Genomic DNA, 13,421 nt, shown 5'->3' on the forward strand with positions numbered 1-13,421 from the left:
CTGGGTATACAGCAGATCGGTTATCCTTCTTGCACTCAGTACCTTTCCCGCTCAGTTTAGAATGATGTCTAACAGTCACACGAACGACCGACGCTCCAACTACGTATTATTTTGGAGAATTATATATGGAAAAAGAAAAGAAATATACTTTTAAATCTCTTCGCCTCATCAAATCTTCTTCCCCTATGAGATCTCCATCTGACATGCTACTTAGAAAGATCTTCACAGAGATCCAGCCTTAAGTGTCTGATCTCACATTAATTGCCCTGCCCAGTTTTAAATTGACGCGAAGAGAAGCTAGGTACAATCATGAGTTCACTATACTCTACTTGGTATTGTGGATCTTAGTAACGTTACATTAGCAGCAGTCATGTCGAGGAAGGACGAGAAAGGACTTAGGAATTAGGTTGGAATCACAGGTGTCTGTCCCAGTCTCTCCTGCGTGCCCCCTTGGGAATGATGGATCTTGCGAAGGAGTTTGACCTGTCTCTCTGGGAGAGGGGGAGGAGAGGAAGGAGAAGAAGATATGAGCGAAATGAGTCAAAAGAATGATAGTCTTCATGTTACCACGGATTTCTCTGGGACTTTTCACCTGACCGTACAGATGAATTGCATGTTGCTTGATTGTGCTAATTTGAATGCGCACCAAAATCTCTTAGTCATTTTCAGTTAGACGAAAGCAGTTGGTGGACTGACTACTTTTTGTCGGAATTTTCTACATTTCTTTAGAACCATTGTCTATTTTCCTAATAACGGGTATCCTTGATAAAAACACAAGGCAATGATCCGTTGGTTTGCACAATGTCATATATAATAACTCCGGGCAGCTAAGGTGGCGCCACAAGTTTTTCTCGATTGGTTTTCAACTTACCGCCCTAATTGTACTTAAATAACCACTTCAGACAGACGGATTTACTTGTGCAGCTTCTTGCGCTCAAGTCTAGCTATATGAACAAATTTGGCGTTAGGACCAGATAATTTCACTTGGTATACAGTGTACTTGTACTCCTTGTGTCTCAAATATACAAAATATAGAGTGACCTTTTTTGTAGATAAATTTTATTTCCACCTGTTAGGCACGCACTATCACAACAATGAACTGTAATCGATATAACAAAACTGTAATCCCATTCTTAAATATTGTTATCAGCGGAATACCACTCCGCCCCTCGACCATTTAATCAGTAAAATCACTCTAAAATCTCTTGTACAAATTTACTTATTACTTGTTTTGTTTCAGGTGGTATAAAATGAAAGTCATATGGAAGAGTGAAAAACGCAGGTGTCCAATCCTATTTTTTTTCAGGACACGGCAAAGTTTAGATAGATTTTCATGCTGAGAAGGCATTTAAATGATTCCATTTTGGGTCAACCCAAATGGCAAGAAGATATATCGTACCCCTGAGACGTCTACTTATATCAATATACCACAACAAACTCCGCCCACCCGCCTTTCAATAAATAAACTTCTCGTGCCCGTTTCCTGGAAATCTTATCTAGTATCACAAGTCGAAAAGTTGGTGTCAGTTTTGACTTTCCGTCCATGACTTTGCCCTTAAACTGGGGAATGCTAAGAAAGCGTTTCTGCCTTGCGAATCCTTTCGGAAAGGCGCCCTGTAAACACTTTCTCGCGTTGGTGAAAGTTTGTTGTTCAGTTTATAATCCAATCTCAGTTGTGGATAAACGAATAAAGAGTCTTGTGGTTTATTTGCTTTAGCAACTGGATCGACTTGAAGGTTATTCTTTGCTGTTCCTGAACTTAACGGAGAACTGTTTTGTTTTCTTTTCTCTTCCATGATTTCGCACAGTCCTCTCGTTCTCTCGTTCATTGCTTTCGTATTTACTGATCCACTTCCTTTGAGAACGATATTTAGACTTTGTGCTCTGTCCCTCGTAAAAACGTTGTCCGTTGTTGATACTCCCGGAAACGTCCTTGATGCAAAAATTTTATTCTTTGTTTTTTCTTTGATACTTGCAGCCTCAATTTTTGGGACAAAATTTAGGCTCTGCGTTCTACCCCTAGCTGTCCAGTTACTGTTCATGTTTCCTTTCGGTAGTGAAGCACTGTCAATATTATATTTACTGAAGTAGGTGGTTTTTGTTGGTCTTTTACCGTCATTGTTTAACAGAGTGCTTTCAAGTAATGCATACTTCATTAGGAGCCTTTCCTTCTCTTCGGCTTTGTCCAACTTTTTAGGCGGAGAGGTCGTGTTTGAAATCTTCCTGCGAAAGATCAGATCTCTACCAAGCGGAGTCTCGCCTAGCACACTTGCTCCTTTTCTCCCAGACATTTTTGGTCTTTCTGTAGTGTTTGTAGCCGAGGAGTTCTTCTCATTCGTGTCAATAGCCTTCATCCCGCCATGTGCCCATAGAGGGTTGTACGAAGACGATACTTTTCTTTGCGGTGACCCGGAGTGCCGTTTTCGCTCGTCCACTTCTTCCATTGTAACATGTATCATTGGAAGATTTGCGGACCGAAAAAGCGTGCTGTGCTTTCTTGGAGGATTTGGCGACGATGTTGTGGCTTTGTAAACAGAGGTTTTGCGTTGATTTTGGTCTTTTTCACTGAGCGCGGCCATAAAATGCGGCGAGCTTCTCGCTACGAACGTTGAAGGGATGGTTGGGACAGCTTTTAAGCCCGTCGATTCGGAGTATTTGCGCATTCTCTTCATTTGCTATCCGATGTTACTCGCTCGTGTGATCCAAACTACGTTAGTGAAATTGTACTCTTAAGCCTTTTAACAAAACTGCAGCAGATCCAGGCACAGTCAAAGTACAGCGTAGATTCCTGAAGCACCCCACTTCATGTAACGTTAATTTGAAGATGTCCGGCCGATATTAGCCAGTTTCAGCTGCAATTCACTGAACTTGAAGCTATCGGCAAAAATTACACAACATAAAAGTAAGTCAGTTAGTATGCAGTTGAGGTGTCGACGTACATTTTTGTTTCTGTGGAAACGGTCATTACAATAAAACTCTCAGGAGAGTCACTGTGCGCTTTCAATAATTACGCCACAGTCTCCACTGGCGTAAAGATTTTAGATTTTCAATGTTTCTTCTAGCACATAATCTTTAATAAGAATCGTACACGGATGCTACAAACTTCTAAGTGCCCTAAAGTAATTTATTTTCTCAGAAACACCTTCACTACAATTTCAGGTTTTGAAACTTAATTTGCTTTTAGGTGAAAAGTAATTTCCAGTTCAATGAATCAAAGCAGCTGACGTTTGTACAGTTCTGTTGTGTTCAAATCCTTTAATTGTTTTCTGGGCTCAAAACTTTTGTGAGGCTTTTGACGCAAAAAAACTATTGTACTAAGGAGGGAAATCAAATGTAAGTGGTTTTAATCGTAAACGAAACTTAAGTGATTGACTAATTGATGAAGACGAATGACATTTTGTGATATTTCTTAATTAGTTTTTGGAGTCCTGACGCTGGACAAATTGTGAATAAACGGATCAATTCACCCTTCTTTCTCATAATTATGCTCCTACACTACATCAAATCCCATTTTCTATTGCATTATTCAGCTAATCACTTCACAGAACATAATAATCTAAAACGGAAAACAAAACAGAAAACAATTTTGGTCGATCCGTAGAATTGAATGCGGTCAGCGCATGCGTGTCAAAGTGTTTCTTTATGGTACTTTCGTTTCTACAGAATCGATTGTCTTGTCTTTCAGTGTGCTGAAACAAAAAGACCAATATGATGCATTTTTTACTGTTTTTTGCCTATTATGGAAATGTTTAATGTTAATAAATATATTCATGTTGGTATTTTCCTTTCTAATTTACTCCAATGATATATGTATGGTTTTTAAAAGATGGAAAATTTATGTTACCATACGTTAGTTTTCTGGCAACCTGGAATAAAACATGATGTTAAAGAGGCTAGAATATACTCAGATAAAAAAAGAGCATTTTTGTCATAAATGAAAACTCAGGAAAACGAGGAGCCTACTCTGTCACTGGATTTAGACTGCAAGTAGTTTGCTCTTACAGTTTAGCTGATCAATAATCATTATTCAGCGAGAAATTTCTCTCAGTAACGCCGAGAATCTGGGTAACTGAGGGTAACAGCTCGAAATGATATTCAAATTCAGTTATCAATGAATGAAAGAAATTTGGTGTAGCCTTAAATCTTGTTTCATAATGTCGCGCTATCAAGGTCTTTTTGTTGTCAACGTAGATAGAATCCATTTCTATTCTTGGTTAATCGTGTGTAGTCTGCTGGTCGGATCACTTAGCCAGTGAAACGGCATGCAGTCCTGAATTTATTTCTTCATTGCATTATTTTGCATAATATCATATCACGGTGCCAAGCTTAGCAAACGCGCTGAAGAAGCTTTTATGATAAGTTAAGTCGAAATTATTTTTTTAACTGGCCTGCCTTACCGCATTAAATGCAGAAATGTTAGAAAATAAAAAAAAAAAAAAAAAAATAATAATAATAAAAAAATAACCGTTATTTACCCTCGGCAGTGTTATAACACAGGTGCTAGAGGGGCCGAGCAAACAACTGAAACAAATAATTCAAATTGAACATAACATTGTTAAGAATCCCAACTGGCCGGAGGCAAACCAGTTGGCTATTTACAAGCATGGCCGACGATTTGAACTTGGGGCTACCGAGAAACAAATCCAGGTAGCGGTCAGAGCGGGACTCGAACCTGGCACCGCTGGATTACGAGTCCGACACGCTGACCACTCGGCCACGCTGCCTCCAGCTTCAAACCAAACTTATCGACCAGCGCCACTGATTGTTGTAAGCCGGGCGCTGGCTTCCTGACTGAATTAACGCTAAGTTTGGAATCAGAAATAAAACCCCAGAAAGAAGCAACCATCCGAAATAAGCGATAAAATTATGTGATTGCTAGCAAATCCCGAATGTAGTGTGCTATTCATCTGAAAGTTAAGGGACCTCAAACGTAATTTGGCTTTGTTATGAGAAACTTATAACAATGGTCTTAACAGATAGAACTGAACCAAAATATTCGATCTGATAGTTGTTTCAGATGATCAGTTTCCAACAAATTAAGGCAATATGTTAATTGCTATAGCTTTTTGGTGTAACGTATTAAATTATTTTCAACAAGCTAGATTTATCCCTTACGTTTTAATTAATTAGGACAGAGCATCCTTCATGTGTTACTCGTTTTAATTACCCGAAACTACGCGACCCGAAAGTTGCGGCGGACATCAGCCTGCGCAAAAAATCTATTATTCCTTTTGTATACGTTTTCGCGTTAGGCAAAAATGGAGATGCCCAACTCAGCATCAGATTATACCACTACGAATCTCCGAAAGTAGCTATAGAAAAAGCCTACTAAATCCTAAAGTAGCGAAGATCGTTAATATATATCGAACTCTTTACTGCCTACGAATTCGAAACAGCTTAGTGTCGATTAGTTGCCATACAATTAATTCTCAGCTCATGCAGTAATTATAACAAAGTGGTCTGTTCATACTGCTTAATAATGTAGAATTTAGATTTAAACACGGTCGCCGAATACTGATTTTGTCTCCACTTTTAAGCGAATAGATTTTTCAAAAATTTTTTACAGTAAGCAGTTGAAAGCTACCAATTTATAAATTAAATGGATAATCTGTCCAGCAAGTGTTCTCAGTTCGAGCGAAGACCTTTTTACGCGTTCCAGCTAATTTTCGAGAGGCTAGAATGCGTTGAAAGCTCTTCTTTCGTTCGGTAAGGTTTGTTATACAGGCTATAGAAAACGGAAGGTATCTGGATTTAACGTTTTTTAACCGGACTTACAAACTGGATAAAGATTTATGACAATATTACCTGGAAAACCAGAGAGATTTATCGGGTTGTTTGTCCACCTCTTTAACATCAGTACTGTCTTTCAAATTTATAATATGAGTAGATTGAAAAACTGCGGAGTTTTTAGTATTTCTATCATAACACAATTAATATATTCCACATGTAAGTCTGTTTTAACCTTCATTTCTTCCCACGCCTATCATTCTACAACGCAATAATATTTCCGTTGATCTGCGTCAGAACTGGACACCACGAAAAAATAAGTACGTCATACATTATGGGGCGTGGGGGCGGAGTATTTTCATTTAAGGCAGCTGGCAACAGTTTACAGCTCTTTCCAGGAATTAGATTTTGATGGGTCATTCATTGTAACCACTCTTTATCAGCTGATGCTGGGTGGATTTACCTAATTTTCTGGTTCAATTATCTTTTTTTGTAAACAAGAGTTTTTCTATTTTGGTTGCTACAATCATGGTATCGAGAAACTGCCTAATCATTGATAAACACGTTGTTATTATTTTCGTGACAAAATAGGCTACCATAGCAACAGTATGATCTGCTAAAAACATACTTAATTTTAACTTTAACTGCTAATAACTGAAAAACGAGCTCGGTGACCCCAATTATATATTATGTTATTTTGATTCTCATGATAAGATGCAACTTTTGGCCAAGTTTTAAAAAATTCTGTCCAGGAGGTTCAGAGCCAACTTAACTTTTTTGAAATTTAATTAGGCTCTGAACCCACAACAGACAGAACTTTTTTAGAACCTTGCCAAAAGTTGCATCTTAGCTTATCACAATTCGATAATAAAAAATGGGGGTCAGGGAACTCGATTTTGAGTTATACGGCTCGGGCGTAGACAAACTTCAAGCTACATGGAGTCGACGAATTCGTAGACTAGTCATCAGTGACACTATTTACATTTTAAGTATAGGTAATCATACGGTTTTTCTCGTTCAATTTGGAGTTAATTTGCACTTGGGAGTTTTTCAAAAAGCTGAAATTGCACGAGCCGCTTCGGCGAGTGTAATTTCAGCTTTTTGAAAAACTCCCAGGTGCAAATTAACTCCAAATTGAACGAGAAAAACCGTATGATTACTTATTAATAATATAAACATGAAAAAATTCGCGCGGAGGAAGTGCTGGAAGAACTTTCTTGAAGCCATTTTTTCTCATTTGAGAAAACTTTTTTCAAAGTTCCAGCACAAAATTCTCGTCATCATTTTACGTGATACCATTTTCTTAGAAAAGTTCCTATTGTCTTTCAGTCAATCATAATCCAGAATTTCGATTTGTAATTTGCACTGGTGTTACACTTTTTTCACTGGTGTTACACTTTTTTCACTGGTGTTACACTTGAACTGCACTGCTCTTAGCCAATCAGAATCGAGTAATTTTTTCATGTGTATTATTATAATAATAACAATAAAGAGTAATAAAAACTCATATCAAGCGCATATAACAAGCAAGTATTTTTAATATTCATTTCTCCTCGCGTTCTACCCGACTGTGTGTTTAAACTTAGACATTGTACGTCGCTAACACTGAAACACAGTCATAATAACGGAGCCCCATACCCATATAGGAAAGAAAAGGAAACCCATAAATTGATTTTCTCATGGTTATCATGACTAGCGGTATTGCTCGTGGAGTGGGCGCGTACGCACGACAACGGCGACGACGACGCAGTCGCGCAGTCGCTTCAGATAATAAGTTGACAGAGACAAGCACCCTCGGTTTGTAGCGTCCCTCTGATATTGGACATCCAGGATTATAAAAGTTAACCGAAGTATAATTTTTTCTTGTATGCAACTGTGTTTTTCACTGCTTTTGTTTTTTGTATTTTGAGGACCTTGAGATTATTCAAACTCAAAACAGACGGCCAAACAACATAAATTGAAAACCTCACCGTAAAGTTACAAAACTCAAATTAAAATTCTCGCTTATCCTGGGTTAGCTTAATCGGGCTTTGAACAACCCGGCCAAGGGGCGCTGCTTTTTTTAGGCTTGGCTAAATCTTTATAAAACATTGTTTTTGTCACGTGAGAAGCTGAACATGCCTCTTTTCTTGCCATTTGAGTTGTTCCTAAGTTGCTACTATTTCAATCGATCAGGGCGAACGTGACCAGGAACATACCAAAGGGCATACTAGCACAATAGCACAAGCTCCTCTTTTATGCTCAAATACGTCCTTAAAAGCATATGGTTATTGGACTGTATAATCTGGAACCTTACATTTACCAGTGTTCATGCTAATCTCTCACAAAGTTGTCAAAAGAAAACTTGCTCCAGTAACTCTAAGTCTGGGGTTATGTCCTAAAAATTTGGATGAGCGTTACCAAAGCTGGATTGTTTTGGTCAAACGCACTGATGGTGATCGAACGCAACTAAGTCGTGGAACGTGCCTTCACATGACGTCACGGCAGCCACATTGGTGTCCGACGGCACGTTGGTGTACCAGACCAATCCTGTGGGAGTTGAACCCTTATGTGGCCACTAGGCACGTCGGAGTGAAAAAACTCTATAGTTTTGTGTTCTTTTCATGCTCTGGTTATGTTTCGAGGTTCTTGGGGACACTGATCATAAATGATTCTGCAGTGCAACGATTCGCCGCCTTATTGCCCTTGCAGCATTTTATTTTGATTATAACAGAATATCTGCAATTTTAGATTTGTGCGTTATATTTCCTTTAAAATGCCTGCCATGGCATGACAGCAATACAACTTTTTAATCTAAGGCAATAAAATCTAAAAGCGTGTTGTGTGTTGAGAACCGCACAGAACAATATCTGGACCTGCTGTCGGATATATTTTATTGCCAATTTATCGTAAAAAGACAAGCAAAAAAAGAGCCAAAACAATAACTAAAATGGCTGCGACCTTGTTCAAGGATCATTTATTTACCTTGAGTTTTATGTTATGTCAATTTCTTGTCACGACTCAGGTTTCCTGAGATGGAAAGAAGCTGTTTATTTTGTCAAGACAGTTTCATTCCAAGACCGCGATTATTTTTGGTTAACTTTTTATGCTGACGTCTTTTTTAATTTTAGACACCTCATGACTTTGCGTTGTCCCTCTCATTTAATGCAAATTTTTAACACCGTACGTAAAACTTAAAGAACAAAGGATTTTCGTCCATGGAGATTAAGGTTATTGTATTCGCCTGATACCTTCATCATTTCACTTTTAAAATATAGCTCTAATTTGCAACGGCTTACTGAACGAAATAAATCGCCCTTTCTTGAGAAAATAGCGTAACTAATCGACCAGAAAAACATTAACCTCTGCTTGATGCAATATTACGCAAGACGGAGTAGGTAATTAAAGTGGATTTCCATCTATCAGGTCGTGCACTCGGAAAACTTTGATTTGTTTTGCCGTTCAATTACGTCGTTTGTGTTCCACGGTTTACCAAAGTAACGGTTGTATTAGATCACACATACAATAGCTTTTGTGTGTGGCTCGTTAACAGAGCGCTTTAATGAACTATCTTGCTTTGTGTTCCAAAATTATACTTGAAAATGCCAGCGTCAGAAGTGGGCGAGATGTAGCGAATTGATAAACAAATATTGAAATGCTGACGGAGTTGTAAGATACGTTTTCCGCATGCAAGAGGCAGAGTTTCCCGACGACGGTGTGAGCGAAATGCCAGCCTCAAGTGCCATGGTTAATTCACCTCAGTTTAACAGTGTTTTGGAACAAATGGGTGATTTTGGAGAGAAGATTCACGACGGAATAAAGAAGAAAGCTACCACTACATGTATGTGGAAGTCAATGCCGTTGATCGAGGTGACATGCTTTGATGACGAGGCCTACAACAAGAAAATACAAAACGAGTTGGAAAATGCACCTGCTACGGAAACGAACGAAGCTACGACTGCGAACGAAGCGTTGATAATTGGACATTCAGTGGCACAGCCAAACAATGAAAGAGAAGTGAACTCGGGCGATAACGGCAACGACGAAGATGAATCTGTAAAAGCCAGTTCATGTGTGGAGCGAAATTCCTGGGTTGAAAACAACACAGATGGAATCCAATCAAAAAAGACCAATGCTCCAAGAAAATGCTCAAAAGGATTTGTAGCCAGTTCTCCACAAAGTTCAAACAGAACGATTAACCAAACAAAGGTTGAAATCAACGACATAGAGACGAAGAGGCAAGTCGCCGGTCCAGAAGAACTGAAAAGTTCTGAACCGCCAAAGACCCCAAGGAAACCCGATTTCCGCCAGTCAGAAGTCTTGGCAAGTCCTTCCGCCCGAAGACGAAGATACACCGTTTGCTCTTTTCCTAGTGACAATGGCAGTTCTAATGAGCCTCAAAACAATTCAGTACTGAATAATAGAAAGGGAAGTGTACCGGTACCGGTAGTCGCAGCACAAAATGCTCCTCGCTCGCCAAAACTGGGAGAGAGAAACCTTTCGTCGGAGATCTTGAACGGTAGAAAGAAGCCAGAGCGAATCGATTTATCATTTAAATTGGATTCGTTGGCAAATGACTCGCAACAGTCCAAAGAATTTAGAAAACGATCGCGAACATACGAAGGGAAAACTCAAAACCCAAGGCGAGCTACATCAGCACTCAAACGATCTTCTTCCGAAGAACATTATCTCCCAGACGGAGATTTCCGAATACATCACGATAATCGCCGACTTGCTAACGGAAATCCCTCTCCCGGTGTTGGAAAATCACCGAGAGAAACTTTCCAAGCACAAGAGTCAAAGGACTCCCTAGAGATCTCCGAGAGTGGTTTATCTTCACTAAAGGATGCCGGAATTGTTTCACGCACTGATAATCGTTCGCTCTCAACTAGACGAGTATCCACGTCAATATTACACGGCCACAAATCAGCTTCGAAAGGTTTCAGTGAAAAGCAGCCTTTGTCTCAACTGGATATCACCCAGCGTTTGAATCTATCTCCTCCACGCAGTCGCAGAGTTGACACTCCCAAGCAGTTACAAGACGACAAACAATCGCACTTGGGTGTCAGTACGAGCCCCACTCGCAGAAAATCTGAAACTGATTTGCGCAAGCTTGTATCTGAAGAAGAAGGAGAAGCGGAAAAACAAAGACAACTTTGTTTGACGACTCCTCCACGCACACGCAGAGGGAGCGACTCAAAGTCCGGGGAGAAGAAGACTTCTCTTGGTGTCAGCGGTAAGCTATCGTTAAGCAGGTCGGAAACTGATCTTCGTACACTTGTGTCCGATGAGGAACGCGCAGACGCGAGAAGACCAAGTCTGGCATCACCACAACGCGTGCGTAAACTAAACTCTTCTAAACTGCTGACAACTGTAGAGGCGTTGTGTTCGCCCTCAAGTCCAGTGTCTCCTCGTTTAGAACGCAAAATATATTTAGCAGCCGCCAAGCCAGCCGCACGGCTGCCCATAAGGGCTAAAGTCAGAAATGACTTGGCAGCCTCGTCTCAGATTATAATTGACCAAGCGGAGAAGGAACTGGACCAATGCAGTGAGCGTTTACCACATATCTCAATGGAAGAAGTGATGAAAAGCTGGCACACCGATAGCAGGCATTGGAATGTGGTGTCAAGTTTAGTTAAGCAGAATTCAGACTGCGCTTCTAAAACAAACATGGAAACGGTAAAAAACTGTAGATACATCAGAGACGGTGTGCTGAAGAAGAAAAAAAATTCTCATTAGGAGATGCTTGCGGACACTTACAAGCTCAGCTGGCCACAAACAAAATCTCCATGTTGACCTAGCAAAAGTAGACACCTTTTCAAGAAAGTGTTCACATTTTCTGCTGTATGTCCAGCTATCAGACTGAATCTTCTTTGATTAGTAACAATTGTTAAATTAGACGTAAACGCGATAAACTCAGTTAAACATATTTTTACATCCTATAGACCCATGCGAACAGAGATACCTTCCTTCTTTGTTAGCAGGATTTGTAAATAGCTGATTAAATTCTTGATAACTAATTCCACAACATGTATTGTAAATTTACAGTAGCTATGTGAAAATTAACAACCTTAGGTCACGCGGGTCGAGGCTTTACAGTTACCGCTTCGGCCACGTCCAATGAAGTTGAGCGTGAGTCAGTGTAAAAAGATTTTAGTTTCCTGATTGGGTCGTGACGTCATGTCAGGAAATCGCGCTAGTTCACGTCACTGTTGTTTCAGCAATGGTGAGGAATTGAACAGCTTTGTTGGCGAAGTACTGCCGTCGTCAAGCATGGGAAGAAGACCATATTCGTATTCTCGGTATGAGACTGGAACTAGCTTGCAACTGAGGCAAATGCAAATAACATTAAGGTAATTCCCCTGAAATAAAACTGCCAATAGATTTTTGTTCAAACTTTGTCCACTGAGTATTTATCATATGAGAACTTTAATTATGAAATAAAAAAAGGGGGGTGCCCATGCTCGTTAAGGAGCAGTGAGGCATTAAAAATGTTCTATCTGAGCATTATTTGATGCTTATTACAAGAAAGCATTCCGAGTTATTATAAACTCCTTGTGAGCCCAGACTCATGAAAACACGCCTCAAACTACAGTCAATACTTGTGTCGGACACAAATAAACTTTTTAAGTTTGATTTTGACAGACAGCTGAATCCTTGTTAAAATATTGGACCAAATTGCTTGCCACGGCTATCAAACTGCAAAATAGAAAAACATGACTACAGTGCAGCTGCTATTTTCCTTATTTATTCAATTTTCAACAATAGTAATCAGATCAGTCTTTTCTCACGCAAAGCTAATGATAAGTTGATTAAAATCACTGGAAAAAAATTTGGGGTGCCCGAGCTCGTTAGTGAGCTATAGCCATTTTTCAACTGACAGAACCCGATATCAAGGCAAATCCGCCATGTTTTCAATGTGCGCGTGCACGAACGCGCGCTAATGACGCCATAAATTATGCGCAGTAAGGATGCGCAATGCAAATGTGAGGAATCACCTTAAGACGGATTCCGCTCAGAGTTCGAGCAATAAGTGCAAAAATTATTTACTAAAAATCTACTCATAGCGCGGTAACTTTTGGAATGCTACTTAAAACAGCTCATTTTAGTTCGTTTCTCTACTAGTGACCCCGCGATTAAATTCTCAAGCATTCTCGAGAAAGTTAATGTCAAGCCTCGTAAGAATGCTGAGAGGACCCATGCCCGTGTGTTACTGTGTTTTCAACTAACGCGAAACGTCTGTTTTAATTGAAATATGGATAAATTCAAGTTCAATTTTCCCTCACGGGGTCAGCTTGAGGTTTTTTTTGGTAGTTAAATTTTTGCCATTATTGATCGAATATTTGCGAAAGCCTTCTTTATGTCTTTTTAATGATATTCCCCCGCATGGCAAGAGCCTCCATTGCAAGCTAGTTCCAGTCCAATACCGAGAATACGAATATGTATGGGTTATTGACCAAGTGTGAGGGCAAGATTGCTGGATATTGGCCAAGTTCATTTGTTTGCGTGTCTATGGACCGAGACGGAGTCGAGGTCCATAAACTCGCAAAAAAAGAACGTGGCCAATATCCAGGCATCTTGACCGAACAAGCTTGGTCAATAAAGGATTTATTATATGGCTTTAATTTCGCGGAAATTTTTCTTGCGGGTCATGGCGGGTAGTCCCGAGCGGGCAAGATAGCTCCATCTTGCCCGCTCGGGTAGCCAATCACAGC

The 13,421-nt window shown here is 39.8% G+C and overlaps 1 protein-coding gene across 1 annotated transcript; it reads right to left on the reverse strand.

Annotated features, from left to right (window-relative positions):
* Positions 1-81: 81 nt before the first annotated feature.
* LOC145479444 (uncharacterized) lies at positions 82-2,863 on the reverse strand. Its single transcript, XM_081457812.1, has one exon. It carries the CDS (start codon positions 2,670-2,672, stop codon positions 1,524-1,526), a length of 1,149 nt encoding a protein of 382 aa, XP_081313938.1. The 5' UTR covers positions 2,673-2,863; the 3' UTR covers positions 82-1,523.
* Between the last annotated feature and the right edge of the window lie 10,558 nt (positions 2,864-13,421).

The sequence above is a fragment of the Orbicella franksi genome, chromosome 2 (assembly GCF_964199315.1).
Source record: "Orbicella franksi chromosome 2, jaOrbFran1.1, whole genome shotgun sequence".
In the NCBI taxonomy this organism is placed as follows: domain Eukaryota; kingdom Metazoa; phylum Cnidaria; class Anthozoa; order Scleractinia; family Merulinidae; genus Orbicella; species Orbicella franksi.

Coding starts and splice junctions, on each gene's coding strand:
- LOC145479444 (XM_081457812.1), bottom strand. CDS start 2,672: ATGAAGAGAATGCGCAAATACTCCGAATCGACGGGCTTAAAAGCTGTC.